Source organism: Mesoplodon densirostris, chromosome 6, assembly GCF_025265405.1.
Source record: "Mesoplodon densirostris isolate mMesDen1 chromosome 6, mMesDen1 primary haplotype, whole genome shotgun sequence".
In the NCBI taxonomy this organism is placed as follows: Eukaryota; Metazoa; Chordata; class Mammalia; order Artiodactyla; family Ziphiidae; genus Mesoplodon; species Mesoplodon densirostris.
In genome coordinates, this window is record NC_082666.1 from 132983571 (window position 1) to 133004107 (window position 20537).

General features: G+C 42.1%; 1 protein-coding gene across 8 annotated transcripts in view; it reads left to right on the forward strand.

Moving 5' to 3' along the window:
• The window catches only part of NEK1 (NIMA related kinase 1), a 209758-nt gene that overhangs the window by 56085 nt on the left and 133136 nt on the right, over positions 1–20537 (forward strand). For 7 of the 8 annotated variants that reach the window (XM_060102678.1, XM_060102680.1, XM_060102679.1 and 4 more), the window contains 6 exons: positions 174–325; positions 10603–10662; positions 10901–10960; positions 11055–11102; positions 11596–11670; positions 19529–19692. In XM_060102678.1, the coding sequence (XP_059958661.1) occupies positions 174–325; positions 10603–10662; positions 10901–10960; positions 11055–11102; positions 11596–11670; positions 19529–19692 (559 nt within the window). Of the gene's footprint in view, positions 1–173; positions 326–10602; positions 10663–10900; positions 10961–11054; positions 11103–11595; positions 11671–13175; positions 13291–19528; positions 19693–20537 lie in introns of those variants that run through there. The other variant, XM_060102683.1, reaches the window with a different exon arrangement.

The window sequence follows — 20537 nt, forward strand, 5'->3', positions numbered from 1 at the left end:
TAATGGAGGCATTGCCGTGCGGTAAGGAGGGAGTGAGACGTTTAATGAAAAGTCTCAGATTCAGTGATCTCAGTGATTGGGAACATGAACAAGGCCATCTTGAAGAATTTTGAAATTAGGGGTTTCCTATTAAGAACTCTGAACATAATTTTTTTTCTATTTTTTTCACATAGCTAAAAGACCAGGTTCAGGACAAAGCTTGGCTTCTGTTGTGTCTGCTCCAAAAATTACAAAGCCTGCTGCTAAATATGGAGTCCCTTTAACGTATAAGAAATATGGAGATAAAAAATTACATGAAAAGAAACCACTCCAAAAACATAAACAGGTATGATGATCATGCTACAAACTGTGTATTAATAACATGCTCAGTTTGACCTTATTTTATTGTAGCTCAATTCAGTTAATCTTGATATTCATAGGATTGTTTTTATTAAGTTACTAAAGAACAATGTTCTCTGCTTCACCAGTCTTCTAAAACTTGGGAGACTTACAGAAGTCATAAAGAAACATTAGTTAAGTAAAGTAGCTGGTGCCGTAAAAAGAAAGTAACATTATAAATGAAATCATTTTTGAATAACCTAAGCAGAGCCATTTGTTTTTGTGCCTAAAATAAGTAAATATCTGTGATAAACGTCATAAAAACCTGGGGAAATTTTGAATTTAAGAATTCACGATGAAGGGCTTCCCTGGTGGCGCAGTGGTTGAGAGTCTGCCTGCCGATGCAGGGGACACGGGTCCATGCCCTGGTCCGGGAGGATCCCACATGCCGCGGAGCAGCTGGGCCTGTGAGCCATGGCCGCTGAGCCTGGGCGTCCGGAGCCTGTGCTTCGCAACAGGAGAGGCCACAACAGTGAGAGGCCCGCGTACCACACACACAAAAAAAAGAATTCACGATGAGATAAATAAAATCATAGAGCTGGAGGAATATGATCATATAGTCTGTCATATTTCAGATGAAAATGAAGGCTTGTAGCATTTAGGGGTTGTGTCTAAGAACACAGAGTATCAGTTGCAGGAATTTGATATTTTTCTTCATGTCACTAGCTGTGTTCTCTGGTATATGGAACCTGTTGGTTTGCACTGCGTATGCATGTGCAACTACACACACATGTAGTTACAAAGGTGTGTGTAATGCTGTAAGACAGACCTCCTAGTAGGGGTGGTCCGTCTCTTTGGGTAGAAGCTATGATAAAGTAGTTCAACATGATCCCTGTAAAGCAGTCTTCAAATAAGTTATGTAAGTCAGCATCTAGTCAGGAGACAGAAAACATAATAATTTGATAGGGGAAAGTTTAGTGTAAGTAATTATTATCTGTTTTTAGGTAATTGACTTCTAAGGGGTAAAGAGAACTCTAAAGAATACAGGCCTGGCAGACAGATGCAGGAAGCAGGCACTGCTCCTGGTGCAGAGGCAGGGCCCCATAGGAGAGACAGAGGCCACAGTATCACCCCGCCTGCCCTTAAAGCTGAGACTCAGAGCCTGCTGGGTGTGGATGGAGGCGACCCCTGGGTAGTGGAGTTCCCTGAGGTGCCAGGGCTGAGGCTGGCAGATGCGAGACTGTCCATTGTGGAGCTGATCAGACTCCTGGAACCTTCATAGGGTGAACTGTGCTGAGAGGCCCATGGAGGAGCCTGCAGGGCACTGCTGGGCTCTTTGGGCTGGGCTGCCGGCTGGGGCACCCGGTGCGGCGGGCAGCTGGCCTTGAGGCTGCCGCTGAAACTCGCAGAGAGGCTGCCGGGGGTACTCTGCCTGCAGGGGTGCTGTCACCCCATATCCTGCACCCACAGGGACAAGAGGAAGAGAAGCCCTTTCCTTGTGCAGCGTCCCTCCCTCCAACATGGTCTGCGGACAGAGCTTACATCCTGCTGCAGGCCTGAGGTTTGCCCTGTCCAGCTCCAGGGTCACGAGCAGGACAGTGAAGGGTGGACTGCGAGCTGAGGGGCATTGTCACAGCTGGCACACCGCGTTTGTGTTTCTGGTTTTTGGTACCATGTTTATTCAGGCCTAAATGGAGCGATTCCATCATAGCCTTTAGCCCTCTTCAGTCACCACAAGTCACCCAGCGCCCCCGGCGTGCCCTCGTTCCACAGCCTCTCAGCTCCCTAAGGCCCTGGTCCTCCCCCGATCCAACCTTGAACCCTGAACCCTTCCACAGAGCCTGGGATAGCACATCAGCAGCAAAACCCCCTGTGTTCTAACCTTGTCAAGAGTGTCTTCACCTCTTTTGCTCTAAAACCTGGCTTGCCCTGAACACACTCATGTGTCTCTCTTGGGGACCGTTTTCCCTCTGGTCCCTCAGTCCTGCCGGGCCTAGAGGTGGGACGATGGAGGCGTGTTCTTCGCTTGTCATTGCCAGACTCTGCCCTGCTCCCTAAGCCGCTCCGCCAGGCTTCATGTCAGCTGCTGCGCCTCTGTGTGAGGGTCACCTTAGACACTTCCCCACACTGTCAGGATTCTTGGTGACTTCATTATCTGAGAAGATGACCCTTGCAGTAGTGCACGGCCTTGTTTTCTTGATGGTTCTCGTTCATCAGTGATCGTGTCTCCTGCCTCACCTTGGAAGTCTCCCCTGTAGTCATGCCATCACATTTGTCATCAATAGTAGCATCTATTTCGTAGTCTCAGTTACAAGTACCCCACTCTCTGACCACTACTTCCTGTGTTTTCAGCTCATTCCCTGAGGACTCTGCCACCAAAACTTCTTAGTTCTGTTTGGATCCATGGATCTTAACTAGTTTTTTCATTGTCCGTCTCTTCATTTTTATTTTCTTTCTCCGGCTTTAATTTCATGTTCTCTCATTGTAATAGTTTCCAGAACCTCGACTGTCTTGCCCCAGTGGAATGTGGTGGGAAAAACAGGCAGCTGTCCTAACCGGTCTCTCTTTAAATTTAAACCCCCAGCGTCAGGCAAGCACTGTCGCCACCACCCTGTTATGTTTCACAGTCCAGTTACCCTCCCATTTTCTAAGATGGTTATCTCCTGCTTTCTCCTTGTTCTTCACCTCACCTCAATTTCCTTCCACTTGCTTCTGTTTTCTCAGTGAAATAGGAAGCAAGGTCATTGCCCACACTCAGCAGCCCTCCTGCCAGTCAGCCCTAGGTGTTTGTAAATATCCTGCCTTTCTTCCTGTTACTTTGCTGATCTGTTTGTGTTTTGATCCAGAGCCGACCCAGCTGTTTGTGGACCATCTGTTGTTAGTATTTCTGCCTCCTAAAGGACTTCACCCTCTCTTCTGTATCATATTTTTCCTCTCTCCTGAATCATTCCTGTTAGCAAACAGACATGTTATATCTTCAGTCTTCTTAACAAAATCCTCCCTCCCGTGTCTCCCTGGATCCAGCCCTTTCCCTGTATCTCTGCTCCTTTAACGGCAGAACTTCCCCCAGCCTTGTCTGTACGTCTTCGCTTCCTTGCTTCCCCTTTCCTCTTGCTTTGTCACATCTGTTAGGACGCGGCCTGAGGACCGCAGGGAGCCCGGTTGGGTACGTCCAGGGGTCAGGTGTCTTCTTCCTGTGCCTCAGTCTTGGACTCACTTGGTTACCTACTCTTTCTTGAACTTCTTCTTCACGTGAGTCCAGATATCACGCTCTGCTGCCTGTCCTCCTCCCCGCCCGCCGGCTCCTCCTGCCACTGCGCAAGCCCCTCCCGCTCTCGCTGACCCCTGGCGCTCGAGTGCTTCGGGACGCCAGCCGGGGACACCTCCTTCCCGGACCATCCTCGTGCTCTGGCAGCACCTGTAAACCGACACACCTGCATCTCGAGCCTGGACTCCTTTCCTGAGCTCCAGCCCGGTGCTGTCCTCACATTTCTAAGTGGGTGTCTGGCAGGCATTCCAGCGTGAGGCTGTGTAAGTCTGAACGGCCGTCCCCGTGCCGTCCCCAGGCTCATCGTTCTTGTCTTGCCTCACGCCCCTGAAGTCCGCTGACGCCCCGTCACCGTCACATCCTGTCCACCGCCTGCAGAACCTGTTCTGTTCGCAGCCTGACTGCTGCTCGCCGCTCTGTCAAACACCGGTCCAGGCCACCTCGCCCTCCCTGGCCTGACCTCACTGCTCTCAGACCAGCGTCCTGCGTCTGTCCGCACACGGCAGCCTCAATGCTGCTCTGAAGGGTAATCGTCACCCTCTCCTGCTCAAGGGGTGCCAGCAGCCGTTCCTCCCGCTCGGAGAAGGTGCCCTTTTTACCTCCGCAAGTCTCATCTCTGCTCCCTCCTTGCTGGTCTCCATCCAGCAGCGCTCGTGACACCTTGCTGTCCTCGGACATGCCGAGCACTTACCTGCAGAAGAGCACTTGCACTTGCTCCTCTCTCCTCCTGGAGGACTCTCTCTCGCATCGTTTTCTTCCTTCCTTCCTTCCGGGCTGTGCTCGCCACTCTACGGGTAGAACCGCCATCCACCCTTCTGGCCCACCCCCGCAGCTCCGTCTGCTTTTTCCTCTGCTGTTTTTCTTGCATGTGCTTGTTTCCAGCCTCCTCTGTGGAGGTGTGAGTCTGTGAGAGCAGGGGTGGTGGTGTTCGCTGGTACCTGAGCCAGTGGGGCCCCCAGTAAACGCTGACTGCATAAGTGAGTGATGGGTGGATTAGAGAGCTGACTTAGAGTTTGTCAAGTCACTCAAGTGTTCATTCTTTAAAAGAATGAGTAACACGCAAAAGTTGTTAGTGAAACTCTGTGCAGAAGCCATTTTGTTACCGTTGTTAACAGATTGATAACTATTAGAAAAACAAAACCAAGAGAGAGAAAATGATGATGACCACCTCCTGAGCACACTAGTATGTGTCTGTACTCCATAAGCTCACAGGAGGAAGAAAATAGACTCAATAGCTCTTTAGTTAGGAAGACGAGTAGTCTACTAAGATTATTATCCATAGTTGTACTGAAGAGACTAAAAATTAATATGATCCCTTTAACTTTCTCTTGTAACCCAAATACATACTTGAGTGGACTTGTAGAAGGTCATTTGCCTTATCTCTGGGCCAAGTGTTTGCCTGACCAAGTGGAGAGGTCAGAGCGCTTGGTGAGGCTGGGCTGAGGGTGTAGCAGGTGGTCCTCACCCTGGGGTGGGATCGTGGCCAAGTGTTTGTTCTTTCACGTGGCTGGTCGTGTTCTTAACGTTTCCCTCATTTTCAGTCAGCGTTTACTCAGTACGCAAGAGCAGCACGCTGTGGTGTTTTCAGATTCCAGTTAATGATATCCTGAATGGCAGATATCATCCCATCAAGTAGTTAGAGACAGGTACATGATTCAGGTGATAGTTATAAGAGTTTTGGAGTTCAGGCAAGGTTGTTGCCCTTAAAGTTTTTAGGCATTTGGCATGATTTTCTAGACCAGACCAGTGAGAACTAAATAATAATTAGCACATGAAATAATCACGCAGCTTATTTAAACAACGTTTCATGACAGATTTCTTTGCACGACAGTGTGAATGTACTTAATGCCACAGAATTGTACACTAAAAAATGGTTAAAATGGTAAATTTTTTTAAGTTGAAGTATAGTTGATCTATCATATTGTGTTAGTTTCAGGTGTACAGCATAGTGATTCAGTTTGGGGGGGGCATTATATTCCATTATAGGTTATTACAAGATACTGTGTAGTGGGATCTTCCCAGGCCAGGGATTGAACCCGTATCCCCTGCATTGGCAGGCAGATTCTTAACCAGTGCACCACCAGGAAAGTCCTGTCTGTCTCTTTTTAACTGCAGAAAATTAAGCTAATACACATTAAGTTTTTATTACTCAGCATATCATAAAAATATCTGCATGTCATAAAAACTTTCTTTGCTCCAGTTCCTATTAATAATCATAGCTGTTTTCTAAAAGGCTTCAGTTAAAACAAAGGAGTGGTTATGAAGCCACCAGGGGGAGCTCCGTGAGTATGTTTCAGTATTTTGGTTCTGACTTTAGCAAAGAAACAAAACAACGCTTTTCTTTTAGTATGGATGTTTTATGTAACCATATTTTTCTCTTCTGTGTAGAAGTAGTGTTCTGAAAATACTTGTGTGATGTCAGAGGAACAGCTTGGCGTTTTTATTTCACAAATATTTGAGTATCTTATATGTGAGGCAATCTGGAGGACCAAAACATGAATATAACTCTTGCTTTCATGTGACTTACCCAAGAGTACGTAGGTGCCTTAGGTAAACATTCTCTTGTTGCACACCGTTGTGTAATCTGGTTTAAAGCTGGTCATGTATAGTGAGATGCTGTATCACTCATGTTAATATTTTTAAGTTGTTGGGTGTCGTGGTTCACAAATGTGGAGACCAGTGCTAGACCTGCTACCTAAGGGTTCACCTGTGGAACTTGTCAAAATATAGAACGCAGGGCTCTGTGTCCAGAAATTATAATTAAGCAACTCTTGGGGATACGTGTTTTTTGAAAATAGCTTTATCAAGATATAACTCACATACTATACAACCCATCCATTTAAAGTTTGGAATTAAATGGTTTCTGATGAATTTGCAAGAGTTGTGCAACCATCCCCACAAGCGACTGTAGAACATTCTCATTGCCTCCCCACAAGATCCTTTTCCCATTAGCATATTCAGTCCCCGTTGTTCCCCAACCCTTAGCCCTGGGCAACCGCTCATCTACTTTTGTCTCTGTATAGGTTTGCTTGTTCTGGACGTTCCATGTAACTGGAGTCATACAGTACCTGGTCTTTTGTGACTGGCTTCTTTTGCTTAGTATAGTGTTTCCAAGGTTGTAGCGTGTATCAGTACTTCATTCCTGTTTGTTGCCAAGTAATACTCTTTTGTACGGAGGGAATATGTATTTTTACAAAGCTCCTGGGTAGCATTCCCCACTAGTTTAAATTCTATATATGTATATATAAAACATACTTTGAAATGTTAACTTTGTGATTGTAATGCCATAAAAAAACATTATATACAACTGTTTTTTCCTTGTACTTCAGTAATAGAGCCCCCAGAACGCTCTCTTGACTATTTTAAAAGAGGAGGTTGCTATCTGTTAGTGGTGGCAAAACCATAGTGGGTGAAGATCAGGGACTTTTTTTTTTTATGTAATAGAATGGAAAGTAACAGACTCAGCTACACATAGTAAAAGTATTTTATGGAACTTGGGAGTGTGTGTGTGTGTGTGTATCTTAATTGGGCCTGGATGTGAAATATATTTCTTACAGTGGGTTGCTTTTACAAAAAGTTTGAAGGCTACTGTTCTTTAAATATTTCAGTATTATTGTCATCTCATTAACCCTAGTGTCTTTCCTGGGGCAAGGTGGTGAGATACATGGTTCAGCTTAAGTGAAAGTTGAATTGAAATAACTAGCCAGCATTAGGTTAGGAGTTAGGATCTAATAATACAGTAAGGAGGAGATGGGACGGTTCCGGGAACCTACTGCTTGGGTCGTTTTGTCAGGGAGTAAACTTGCCATTTAGTTAGTCATGGTGTGAGGTTTTTTTTTTTTTTTGGGCTGCACCGCGCAGCTTTCGAGATGTTAGTTCCCCGACCAGGGATCAAACCCATGCCCCCTGCAGTGGAAGTACCAAGTCTTAACCACTGGACTGCCAGGGAAGTCCCTGGTATGAGACTTAATACCACTTATCACATTGATGATGTAGCTTTGAGTTTAAAACATACTGTATCAATAAAATGGATTTGGTTTTTGATGATCATTTAATTAAAATGCCAAAACACAGTATAAGAGAATCATTATTCTCATTTTAACAGTTTATCAACCCATTTGATGATGTTACATATTCTAAATATTATCATTTTATTGTGCTCAAATTAAATAATGTATTCATTAAAATAAGTTAGTTGCATTTCCTAAGGAAGAAATTATGTTTAAAGTATGTATTGTGTTGATTTCTAAAGTAAGCAGAAGCTTTAAATATCTTTCTGAATTTTTTTTTTAGTGAAAGGAAACTTTTGGTGCCTTTCTAGTTCTTTTTTATGTGTTGTGAGCTATATAATATCTTAACAGTAATATATTTCTGGAATTAATTATATTAATTTCATATTGATTGTGGGTCATATTTATTTTGTAATATTCTGAATTCTCATTTAGAATTTTAGTGCTTATCTGTTATGGTCATTTTACGAAATTTAGGAAGTTGAAGCAAAAAGTGGTATATGAGAGTAATTTCCTAACATTGACTTTTGCCAAAATACAGCTGCTTTTGAAATGGAGTTGTTAGTGGAGACACTTTGATGATTTAATCAAATACTGAATTATTTTAATAATAATGTAAATGACCACTGAAATAATTTTTTTAAGTAGCATTTGCTTTCCTTTGAGTTGAAACCCAACATAGGTAAATAATTTTGTACAGTGTTTCTTTTTATATTCATTTTTTCCTAAGGTAGCTGAAAAATTTTAAATTGGTTCATGATAAATAACTAGAGTTTCCTGTAAATACTTTTAATCTTTTTTGGTATATAGAATTGTATTTTGAACGGTTTGAAAAACTGATCATACAGTAGGCTTAACATTGCTCACAAAATTGAGTAGCTAGCCCAGGATAAAAAAGGAAAGAAATCCATGGGTCAATTATACTTATGAGCACACATGCAGAAATCCTAAAAGAAGTTTTTCAAAAACTCAAATCATTTATCAAAAGAATGATTTAAGAATTATTAATAGGATACATTTCGGGATGCAAGGATGGTTTAACAGTAGGAAACTGGTTAATTTCACTTCATTAGTAAGTTGAGAAAATCATACATAAATTATTTCAGTAGATACTGAAAGTTCAGTAGAATTTAACACTTAAAAAAAAACTTCTTTGGTTGTATACGTTAAACATGTACAACTTTTTGTATGTCCATCGTACCTCAATAAAATGGTTTTTAAAAACGATCCAGTGACCTCCCTGGTGGCGCAGTGGTTAAGAATCTACCTCTCAGTGCAGGGGACACAGGTTCCAGCCCTGGTCCAGGAAGATCCCACATGCCGCGGAGCAACTAAGCCCATGCGCCACAACTACTGAGCCTGTGCTCTAGAGCCCGTGCACCACAACTACTGAGCCCACATGCCATAACTACTGAAGCCCGCATGCCTAGAGCCCATGCTCCACAAGAGGAGAAGCCACCTCAAGGAGAAGCCCGCGCACTGCAACGAAGGGTAGCTCCCACTCGCCGCAACTAAAGAAAGCCCGCGCGCAACAACGAAGACCCAACGCAGCCATAAATAAATAAATTTTTTAAATCCAAATTTCTTTCATTCAAGAAATAGAGGGGAAAGTTCTTAACATGACACAGTTATGTATACTAGAAACCCATGTCAGGCATCATACATAATACTGAAAAATTGGAAGCATTTACATTAAAGTTAGGAGCCAAACAAAGATGTTTGCAATGATTGCTATTATTTAATGTTATTCCAGAAGCCTAGCTAATGTAATTAAAAAGAGAAAGAAATAAGAAACACAAATACTGGGAGAGAAGAGAAAACAGACATTTACAGATGATATGATTCCCTATGTAGAAACTCCTAGTGAAGCAGCAGAACCCTACTAATGAATTCAGTAAAGTGGCCTGATAGAAGTTCAGCATGCAAAAATGGATAATCAGAAAAGGAAAGGAGAGACCTAGTGACAGACTCCCTCAAATACTTTATTTTATTATTAATTTATTTAAAAAAATTTTTATTTTATTTTTATATAGCAGGCTCTTATTAGTTATCTATTTTATACATATTAGTGTATATATGTCAATCCCAATCTCCCTATTATCAAATACTTTAGACCTGCTGAGAAAAGTGCAAGATAACTATGCAAGACAGGAATCAACATCAATGGAGTATTACTTATCAATGAAGAAAACAAATGCAGGTACAAGTAATAACATGGACGATTCTGAAAACAATGTTGAGCAACAGAAGTGAGATACAAAGGAATATATATTGTGTAATTCCATTAATACACAACTCAGAACACAGAAAGCTAAACTGTATTGCTTAGGAAGGCATACATAATTGGCAAAGCCATAAAGACAAGCAAGATAGTGATTAGTAAAGTCAGGATGGTGGCTACCTCTCTGGTGGAGGGCTTCTGCGTGTTGGCAGTATTCTCTGCCTTGACTTGGGTGGCTATTTCCTTTATTTTTGCTAACCTCTGTGTATGTCCTTTATCTGCTTTTTTATAGGTGACTTTATTTTTATTTATTTAAAATATTTATTTTATTTATTTTTGGCTGCATTGGGTCTTCATTGCTGCGTGTGGGCTTTCTCTAGTTGTGGTGAGTGGGGGCTACTCTTTGTTGCAGTGTGCAGGCTTCTCATTGCGGTGGCTTCTCTTGTTGCGGAGCACGGGCTCTAGGCGCGTCAGCTTCAGTAGTTGTGGCATGCGGACTCAATAGCTGTGGCTTGTGGGCTCTAGAGCGCAGGCTCAGTAGTTGTGGTGCACAGACTTAGTTGCTCCTCAGCATGGGGGATCTTCCCGGACCAGGGATCGAACCCACATCCCCTGCATTGGCAGGCAGATTCTTAACCACTGCACCACCAGGAAAGCCCCAGGGATAATATATTTTGAAAGACAATTATAGCAGTATTGGCTTTACATCTTTTCCTGTTTTAAATTTCCATACATTTGAATTTTTCAAAATCCTTATCTAATTTGTAGTTTTACTTTTTGTCCAGGCCCATCAAAGTCCAGTGAAGAAAGTGAATCCTGGAGAAGAAAGGAGGAAACTGTTTGAGGTATAAAAACATCTGTCTGCTTATTTTAAAGCTTTGTAAAAATAATTATAAAAGAAGAAACAAATCTTATAAAACCTCCAAACCTTTCCTCCTTATTTCTTTCAAACAAATACCTCTAACTTATCTCTGTTTTTTAACCTCCCTGGGCATACATCTACCATTGGTATGCTAGCTTTACTGATGAAACTAGAAGAAGTAGTATTTATTATTGATAAAAAATGTTCTTTTTTTATTTAAGGAACCAGCAAGGAAGAGAAGGTTGGAATTGAATGAAAAAGAAAAGAAACAAAAGGATCAGGTAGTTATTTTGCTCTTACTTTTTTCCCCTGCCAAGTTGGAGAGGATAGTAGTTTCAAGAGTTCTAAAAAGTTTGTTTTTAAAACTTGTTACAGATTAGTTTAATGAAGGCTGAACAGATGAAAAGGCAAGAAAAGGAAAGGGTAAGAGGATGGTCCATTTCCCCGGTGTGATGCACTGCCTCCTCCACAGGCGCCTTTTTTTTTTTTTTTTTTCCTGGCTGCGTTGGGTCCCCATTGCTGCACGCAGGTCCCCTCTAGTTGCGGCGAGTGGGGGCCATGCCTCGCTGCAGTGCACTTGCTTCCCATCGCAGTGGCCTCTCTTGCTGCAGAGCACGGGCTCTAGGCCTGTGGGCTCAGTAGTTGTGGCTCGCGGGCTCTAGAGCGCAGGATCAGTAGCTGTAGCACACGGGCTCAGCCGCTCCGTGGCACGCGGGATCCTCCCGGACCAGGGATCAAACTTGCGTCCTCTGCATTGGCAGGAGGACTCCCAACCACTGTGCCACCAGGGAAGTCCCCCCCGCCCTTTTTTTTTAAAGGGAGACACTGATTCCATTTTATTTCTAAATGTATTTCATGTACTTTATACTAAATATTTGAAATGGTGTTTTGTTTCTTTGTTTCTTTTCCCCAAAAGTTGGAGAAAATAAATAGGGCCAGGGAACAAGGATGGAGAAACGTGCTGAGTGCTGGTGGAAGTGGTGAAATGAAGGTAGGCCTTTGGTGCCAGTGCACTTACACTACTGCTTTTTCTCCAGTTTCCTCCTGCTCTTGAAAAGGTAGACAGCTGGCTTTTGGGGGGCATACACTTACTTTTCACTAGAGTTCTTCAGCGTCTATTATGACTCCTTAGTTTCCCTGCATATATTTGGTATGTAATTTGTATTGATAACTAATATGTGACACTGTTGAAATTGCATAAAAAGTTTGCTGTGAAGGCTGTGATACACCATTCCTGCCTGAGGCATCTTTTTGAAATCAGACACCGTTTGTCTCCACTCTGCCTGAAGTCCTCCTGTAGCTTCACACAGGCCTGAACGTTCCGTTTTCAGAAGAGCCGTAGTGAGCGGGGCCCTGCCAGGCTCTCCGCACTCATCCCGGTCCCGCCCCGCAGTGCCGTGCGCTCTCGTCATGCTGAGCTGAGGCCCGTACTGCAGCTTCCCCACTGTGTGGGGCCTGCTGGAGCTACGTCCTGACACCTGTGTTTCTCTTCACCTGAAGGCACCCTCCGTCCCTCCTCACTCTCACTCCTACCTCCAGCCATTTCCCTAGGTAACCAGTGACCTAACCAGCCATTTACCCAGGTAGGTTAATTCAGACATTTCCTTTGGGCAGGTCCACACTGTGCAACCTTGGGCAAGTTACTTAACTTTTCTGAGCCTTAATTTCTTCATTTAAAAGAAGAAAGGAAGGGCCTCCCTGGTGGCGCAAGTGGTTGAGAGTCCGCCTGCCGATGCAGGGGATACGGGTTCGTGCCCCGGTCTGGGAGGATCCCATATGCCGCGGAGCGGCTGGGCCCATGAGCCATGGCCGCTGAGCCTGCGCGTCCGGAGCCTGCGTGTCCAGAGCCTGTGCTCCGCAACGGGGGAGGCCACAACAGTGAGAGGCCCGCATACCGCAAAAAAAAAAAAAAAAAAAGAAGAAAGGAAGAAAGGAGGAAAGGAGGAAAGGAAGAAAGAAAGAAAAGGAAGGAAGGAAAGAAAGAAAACAAAGAAAGAAAGAAAAAAAAATTTCAAGAGCAGTGCCTGAGCTTGACCTGCAAGGACTCACCTGTTAAGCTCCTTTTCCTTGCCTTGCTCTGCCAGTCTGAATCTTGTGTTTCTTCTCTTGCCCTCATAACATCCTTTACCTGCTGAATTCTAAGGTGGCCCCCAAATTCCTGACTCCAGGGGCCAGGCCTGACGTTATCCCTCCACTGCAGCATGGGGGAACCCGTGAACAGGGTGTGTTGCAGCCCCTTGGTTAAGCTGTGTTGTATGGCCCTGCTGATGGGGTAGCCACTCCTGTGGTCACGTCACTATTTTATAAGCCTCCCTCATAGCAGCCTGGAAGGGAGAAGGTCAGAGAGACAGCTGCTGCTGGCCTGGGAAGAAGCATGCGTTCACGTGGCAGGGAAGCACAGGTGTCCTCTGGGAGCTGATAGGGGTCTCTGACCAACAGCTAGCAAGAATGTAGTGACCTTAGCCGTGACAGCCACAAGGGAGTGAATTCTGCCAGGAACCAGTGAGCTTGGAAGAGGATCCTGAGCCTCAGATGGGAATGACAGCCCTGGCTGACACCTTGACTTCTGCCTGGTGAGACCCCGAGCAGAGGACCCTGCTAACCACGCCCAGACTCCTGAGACCACAAATAGGTCTGTCTTAAGCTGCTGAGTTTGTAGTACTTTATGACACAGCAATAAAAAATGAATACATACTGTTACTCCTCTGTATTATCAGTTTTAATGTGTATCATCCAATCAGCTGTTACTTAAGGTCTTTAAACTGTGAATTCGCCTGACTACGCTCAGTAAACGTGGTATTTAGGTGCCCAGTAGATATTTGTTAAGTTGAAATGATTACCATTCTTACTTGTTTCTTTTTCCCCAAAAGATATGATTTGAATAAAAATTTATCTGTTTATGTAGATATACATGTTCGCCCTGGCTGTCTTGGTTTGTATTTCCGTGTCTTGAGATGACACATTTTTCGTATCACATGTCAATAACCCAGTAGGAGTCACTTTTTCTAATTCTGTATTAATATAGACTTACACAGTTTTTAGTAATACAATTTTATCTTTAAAATTGTACTTTATTATTTTTGTACCGTACTATCCAATTTACTATGAAATTGAACTTTTAACCTTCTGAGTGATAAGGAATGACTCAAACAGAATTTGGCCCATTGTAAAATAACTAACCCCATACCTTATATGATTAGAAAGTAAAATCTTACCAAAGTGCAGGCCCTCAGATCTTGTCAAGCATTTTATATCAGTCCATGATTAGTGTTGAGAATTTGATTACTTTTTCTTCTCCCTTTGCGTATATCTTCTTTATGCAGTAAAGCACCTTTTTGCCCTATGATGTCTAGAGCCATATTTAATCCTAAAGTCCAGTTTTATCAATGTTTGATTATAGTTTCTCAACAGTGTGAGACACTATGTGCTTAATAGGTTTCTGCTTCACTTCATAAACTTCTATACTGCTTTCTGTGAGGATTAATAAAACAATTTATTTTCCATGATGTAAAGCAAAGTCTATGTTAGTTTCTGAATTTATTCCCCATGAGGTTTGAAATATTTAACTTCTTCAGCTGTTTGATTTCTGTACAGTTGATAAGGACCTGGAAGCTCAGTAAAAATGTGAATCAAATTAAGGAGATTCCCAAAAATAAAGATAAAACAAGAACTAAACATTAAGGGAAATATTTCAAAGTTAATATTCTATTATTATATACCTCTAAATACCAAGACATTATGCACAGTATAAATAACCTACTGTCCTTGATTACTTAGTATCTGCAAAATCTGGGACTTTTTGCTTTATCTATTTTTTTTTCTTTTTTTTTGATTCTTCTGATAGGTATTTTTTTCTTTTTTAAAATTGTAGTTGATTTTCTTTTTTTTTTTTTTTTTTTTTTTTTCGGTATGCGGGCCTCTCACTGCCGTGGCCTCTCCCGTTGCGGAGCACAGGCTCTGGACGCGCAGGCCCAGCGGCCATGGCTCACGGGCCCAGCCGCTCCGCGGCATATGGGATCCTCCCAGACCGGGGCACGAACCCGTATCCCCTGCATCGGCAGGCGGACTCTCAACCACTGCGCCACCAGGGAGGCCCTGTAGTTGATTTTCAATGCTTTATCCATTTTTGATGTATCTCTTATGAAAGTGTGTTTTTAGAAAAATTATGAAATGTTCCACATATATAGTTTGATTATATAGATAACCATTATATATAAGAGTGTATGTGTTGTTTGACAATATATTGGAATGCTACTCAGCATTGAAAAGGAATAGCCTATTAATACCTGCAACAACATGGGTCAGTCAAAAGCACACTAAGTGAAAGAAGCCAGGCACAAGAGTACATATTGTATGAATCCATTTGTATGAAATGATAAGAAAAGGCAAATCCAATTTCTGTGACAGAGAGCAGATCAGTGTTTGCTAGAAGGAGGGGGTGTTGGCTTCAAAGGAACATGAGGGACCTTTTGGGGTGATGGATGTGCTTTCGATTGTGGTAGTGGTTCCAAGAGTGTCTGTATTTGTCAGAACATCAACCTGTGCTTATAATTGGTGAATAAAGTCATGTTTAAAAGATCCTGTTGCTTCAGTATTCTAGTACAGTGTTTTCAGCATTATTTTGAGTATAGGTAGCTTCAGAGATATGTACATACATTTGATTTTGCTAGAGAGAAACCTTAGAACACTCAACCTTAAGATGATATTAGCGCCAGACTAAACTCGAGGAACCAGTCTCATAGGAGGTATGACCACCTTTTACCAGAATTGTGATTCTGATAATCTTGCCCTGAGATGCACATTTTGAAAATGTATATGAAAATCACCTTGATGGAGTTTCCTGCCTAATGAGGTATCTTCCCTATTTCTAGCAACTTTCATCTCTTGCTATTCAAGCATCTTGAATCAGTTTCCTATTTTTATCTTGAGCTGATTTTTTTAAAAATCAGGCTTGCTTATAATACTGTACACAATTCTTGCGTCAAGATGTTAACACAAGTTTTACCTCATTGGGTACACTGAAATGCCTTTTATTTGGACCTCGTGTTTTCCTTAGCCAGACTTCTCCCTCAGGATGTCGTCACCTGGAAGCTCTTCCCCCTTTGCTGGCAGTGTTCTGGCTTCTGCTCTCATCCGCGTGTGGGTGCTGCCCCTCCACTTGAGTCATGTCACTTTGTCTTCCTTTTGGTGCTGCTGGCCTCTGCCTTTGAGGTTCCTGTTTCGTCTTTGCAGTGCAGCTCTTGCCCCCTGACCTCTGTAACATTCTGCACTAACTCACCTCTCACCCTGACATCTTTGTTTTCTGTGAGGTTTCCGTGCGCTTGGGTGCGTGTGTTCTGAGGCTGCGTCCTACGCCTTTGCCTTCATCCTTTGTTATTTCTGCAGAGAACCCACAGCTCCCTTCACCGCTGACTTGCTTCTCTGATTGCCTGTCTTTGCTCGCAGGCTTCTTGGCTTGGTGTCAGTGCAGCAAGCCTTCTAATTAGTTCCTCTACTTTGTTCTCTCTCTTATACTTGCTTATCGTGCGTAATTTGACTTACTGACCTTTTTTTTAAAAACTTTATTTATTTATTTGTTTGTTTATTTTTGGCTGCGTTGGGTCTTCGTTGCTGCACACGGGCTTTCTCTAGTTGTGGTGAGTGGGGGCTACTCTGTTGCGGTGCATGAGCTTCTCATTGCGGTGGCTTCTCTTGTTGCAGAGCACGGGCTCTAGGCGCACAGGCTTCAGTAGTTGTAGCACGTGGGGTCAGTTGTTGTGGCTCGCAGGCTCTAGAGCGCAGGCTCAGTAGTTGTGGCGCACAGGCCTAGTTGCTCTGTGGCACATGGGATCTACCTGGACCAGGGCTCGAACCCATGTCCCCTGCATTGGCAGGCGGATTTTTTTTTATTAGTTTCTGCTTTATAACAAAGTGAATCAGTCATACATATACATCTGTTCCCACATCCCTTCCCTCATGCATCTCCCTCCCTCCCACCCTCCCCATCCCACCCCTCCAGGCAGTCACAAAGCACCGAGCTGATCTCCCTGTGCTCTGCGGCTGCTTCCCACTAGCTATCTACCTTACGTTTGGTAGTGTATATATGTCCATGCCTCTCTTTCGCTTTGTCACAGCTTACCCTTCCCCCTCCCCATATCCTCAAGTCCATTCTCAAGTAGGTCTGTGTCTTTATTCCCGTTTTACCCCTAGGTTCTTCATGACATTTTTTTTTAATTCCATATATATGTGTTAGCATACGGTATTTGTTTTTCTCTTTCTGACTTACTTCACTCTGTATGACAGACTCTAGGTCTATCCACCTCATTACAAATAGCTCAGTTTCGTTTCTTTTTATGGCTGAGTAATATTCCATTGTATATATGTGCCACATCTTCTTTATCCATTCATCCGATGATGGACACTTAGGTTGTTTCCATCTCTGGGCTATTGTGAATAGAGCTGCAATGAACATTTTGGTACATGTCTCTTTTTGAATTATGGTTTTCTCAGGGTATATGCCTAGTAGTGGGATTGCTGGGTCATATGGTAGTTCTATTTTTAGTTTTTTAAGGAACCTCCATACTGTTCTCCATAGTGGCTGTACCCATTCACATTCCCACCAGCAGTGCAAGAGTGTTCCCTTTTCTCCACACCCTCTCCAGCATTTATTGTTTCTAGATTTCTTGATGATGGCCATTCTGACTGGTGTGAGATGATATCTCATTGTAGTTTTGATTTGCATTTCTCTAATGATTAATGATGTTGAGCATTCTTTCATGTGTTTGTTGGCAGTCTGTATATCTTCTTTGGAGAAATGCCTATTTAAGTCTTCTGCCCATTTTTGGATTGGCTTGTTTGTTTTTTTGCTATTGAGCTGCATGAGCTGCTTATAAATTTTGGAGATTAATCCTTTGTCAGTTGCTTCATTTGCAAATATTTTCTCCCATTCTGAGGGTTGTCTTTTGGTCTTGTTTATGGTTTCCTTTGCTGTGCAAAAGCTTTGAAGTTTCATTAGGTCCCATTTGTTTATCTTTGTTTTTATTTCCATTTCTCTAGGAGGTGGGTCCAAAAGGATCTTGCTGTGATTTATGTCATAGAGTGTTCTGCCTATGTTTTCCTCTAAGAGTTTGATAGTTTCTGGCCTTACATTTAGGTCTTTAATCCATTTTGAGCTTATTTTTGTGTATGGTGTTAGGGAATGATCTAATCTCATACTTTTACATGTCCCTGTCCAGTTTTCCCAGCACCACTTATTGAAGAGGCTGTCCTTTCTCCACTGTACATTCCTGCCTCCTTTATCAAAGATAAGGTGACCATATGTGCGTGGGTTTATCTCTGGGCTTTCTATCCTGTTCCATTGATCTATCTTTCTGTTTTTGTGCCAGTACCATACTGTCTTGATTACTATAGCTTTGTAGTATAGTCTGAAGTCAGGGAGCCTGATTCCTCCAGCTCCGTTTTTCGTTCTCAAGATTGCTTTGGCTATTCAGGGTCTTTTGTTTTTCCAAACAAATTTTGAAATTTTTTGTTCTAGTTCTGTGAAAAATGCCAGTGGTAGTTTGATAGGGATTGCATTGAATCTGTAGATTGCTTTGGGTAGTAGAGTCATTTTGACAATATTGATTCTTCCAATCCAGGAGCATGGTATATCTCTCCATCTATTTGTATCATCTTTAATTTCTTTCATCAGTGTCTTATTATTTTCTGCATACAGGTCTTTTGTCTCCTTAGGTAGGTTTATTCCTAGATATTTTATTCTCTTTGTTGCAATGGTAAATGGGAGTGTTTTCTTGATTTCATTTTCAGATTTTTCATCATTAGTGTACAGGAATTGGCAGGCGGATTTTTAACCACTGCACTACCAGGGAAGTCCCACCAACCTTCTAAGAAACTGTCTTAGTGCACTTTCCTGCTAGAAAATGTATGGATGCTTTCTGTTGTTTATTCTATGAACTCGCACACCCAGGCTGAGGGTAGTTACCTGTGATGACCTTTTAGGACCAAATATAACACTCCCTATCTGCCTTCTTTCGAGTTAACTTCTTACGTCTTCCTGCATCCTTTTTCCTCCTACTGCCAACACCTAAACATATACCTCTAGTGCTTATTTTTACTTTAAGTTTTACTTTAATACCATGGTTCATATTTAATCATTTACTCTTTCTTTGTTACATTGCTTTCAAGGCTAGGTTGAATAATATTTTTCTCCAGTGATTTTTTTTTGGAATTTTTATTTCTCATAATTTTTTTTTCTATTTTGTAAATTTGCTCAGTATTTACTACTGTACAGTGTGCCTGTTGCCACTCACTTACTACAGGAAATGAAATGTTTTTCAAGCTTTATACTTTGTTTCCCAGTTTGTTTGTCAACTGCTTAAGGATTGGTATGTTGTTTTGTTTCTTTTATTTATACCTAGAGTATGTTTCAGTGGTGTTTGTATCCTCACTGCTTGTTGAATTGGATTTGGGGTATGTTAAATGCCGTATGTTTTTGTTAGATATAATTTTGAATGTTACAGAAGCAGGCTCCGTTTTATTTATAAGCTATACATACTTAATAGGATGGGATCACATAAAATGTATACTAGAAACTTGTTTCAAAACTTTTTAATTAAGACCAAGTTTTTTCATAGTTACATAAATTTAGTGATAGTTTATATTTTAGTTACATTGAATTAAGCTTTATTGTTAGTAACAAAGTATACTAGTTTTTGATTGTTAATGGTTATAATATAGTAGGAAAACATGTTAAATTAGGTAATTGCTTTTTAAGAGTCAAGTGTTCAAATTTACTTTTTTCTTTTGAGGGTAGTACAGACCTTTTGGGTCTTGTGAGACAAGCATGTGAGAGCTCTTTGTTTGATTCCTAGGCTCCCCTTTTTGGCAGTGGAGGGGCTGTGGCTCCATCACCTTTTTCTTCTCGAGGACAGTATGAACATTACCACGCCATTTTTGCTCAAATGCAGCAACAAAGAGCAGAAGACAATGAAGCTAAGTGGAAAGGAGAAATACGTGGCCGAAGGCTTCCAGAAAGGTATGGCATGTTCTGCAGAAGTTGCTTGTGCTTTGCTTTAGAGAAAGTAATGGAAGTCATCATGCGTATTTATTGGCAGAGGAATCCCACCTGGAGTACATCCAGGATTTCCCAAGGGGGCTGCAGGTCATCACCATTCCTCTGATGCTGATGCTCTTAGAAAAACTTGGAAAACATTGAAGGCCGTGTCTAAACAAGCCAATATAAACAGGTTGGACTGGGATGATCCATAAATTCACCGTTGCTTGTAAATTTGTCTTATGCCATGTACAGCCTAATACCAACACCTTCTGGGTGTTTTCTCCATTATACATAGAATATTTTTTGCCTTCTGGATGCAGTCATTTTCTTATGTGCAAATTTGGCCCTTGATTACATGTGGAAAATATGCAGCTCTTCAGCCTATTTTTTGTAGCTTATATATGTTATAGGCTGAACATAGTATTTAAAGGAACACAGGATAACTTTAAACCAACATATGTTTGTAATAACTTTATTCACTTGCTTTAAATAAATCAGAATATATTTAAAATGGAATTACATTCTATGCAGAACTCCAAGACATGCCTTTGGGTCTTCCTTTTCCTCATTACTTAGAGCCCCCCTTCTCTCCTTGTTTTTCTCTGCATGTCCGTCTCTGATTGATGGCTCACTATGATCCTGTTCATTGGGTTTTTTCTTTTCTTCCATTAATTAATTTAATATGGATGCAGTCAATAGTTTTAATCTGCATAGTTCCTTTTTTAAAAGTATGCATATGTGTTTTTTTAGATCTTCCCATTTCTTCCATAAAAACGTTCCAGTTGAGGAAGAGCAGATATCATTTTGTGAAAATTTAATTTGTC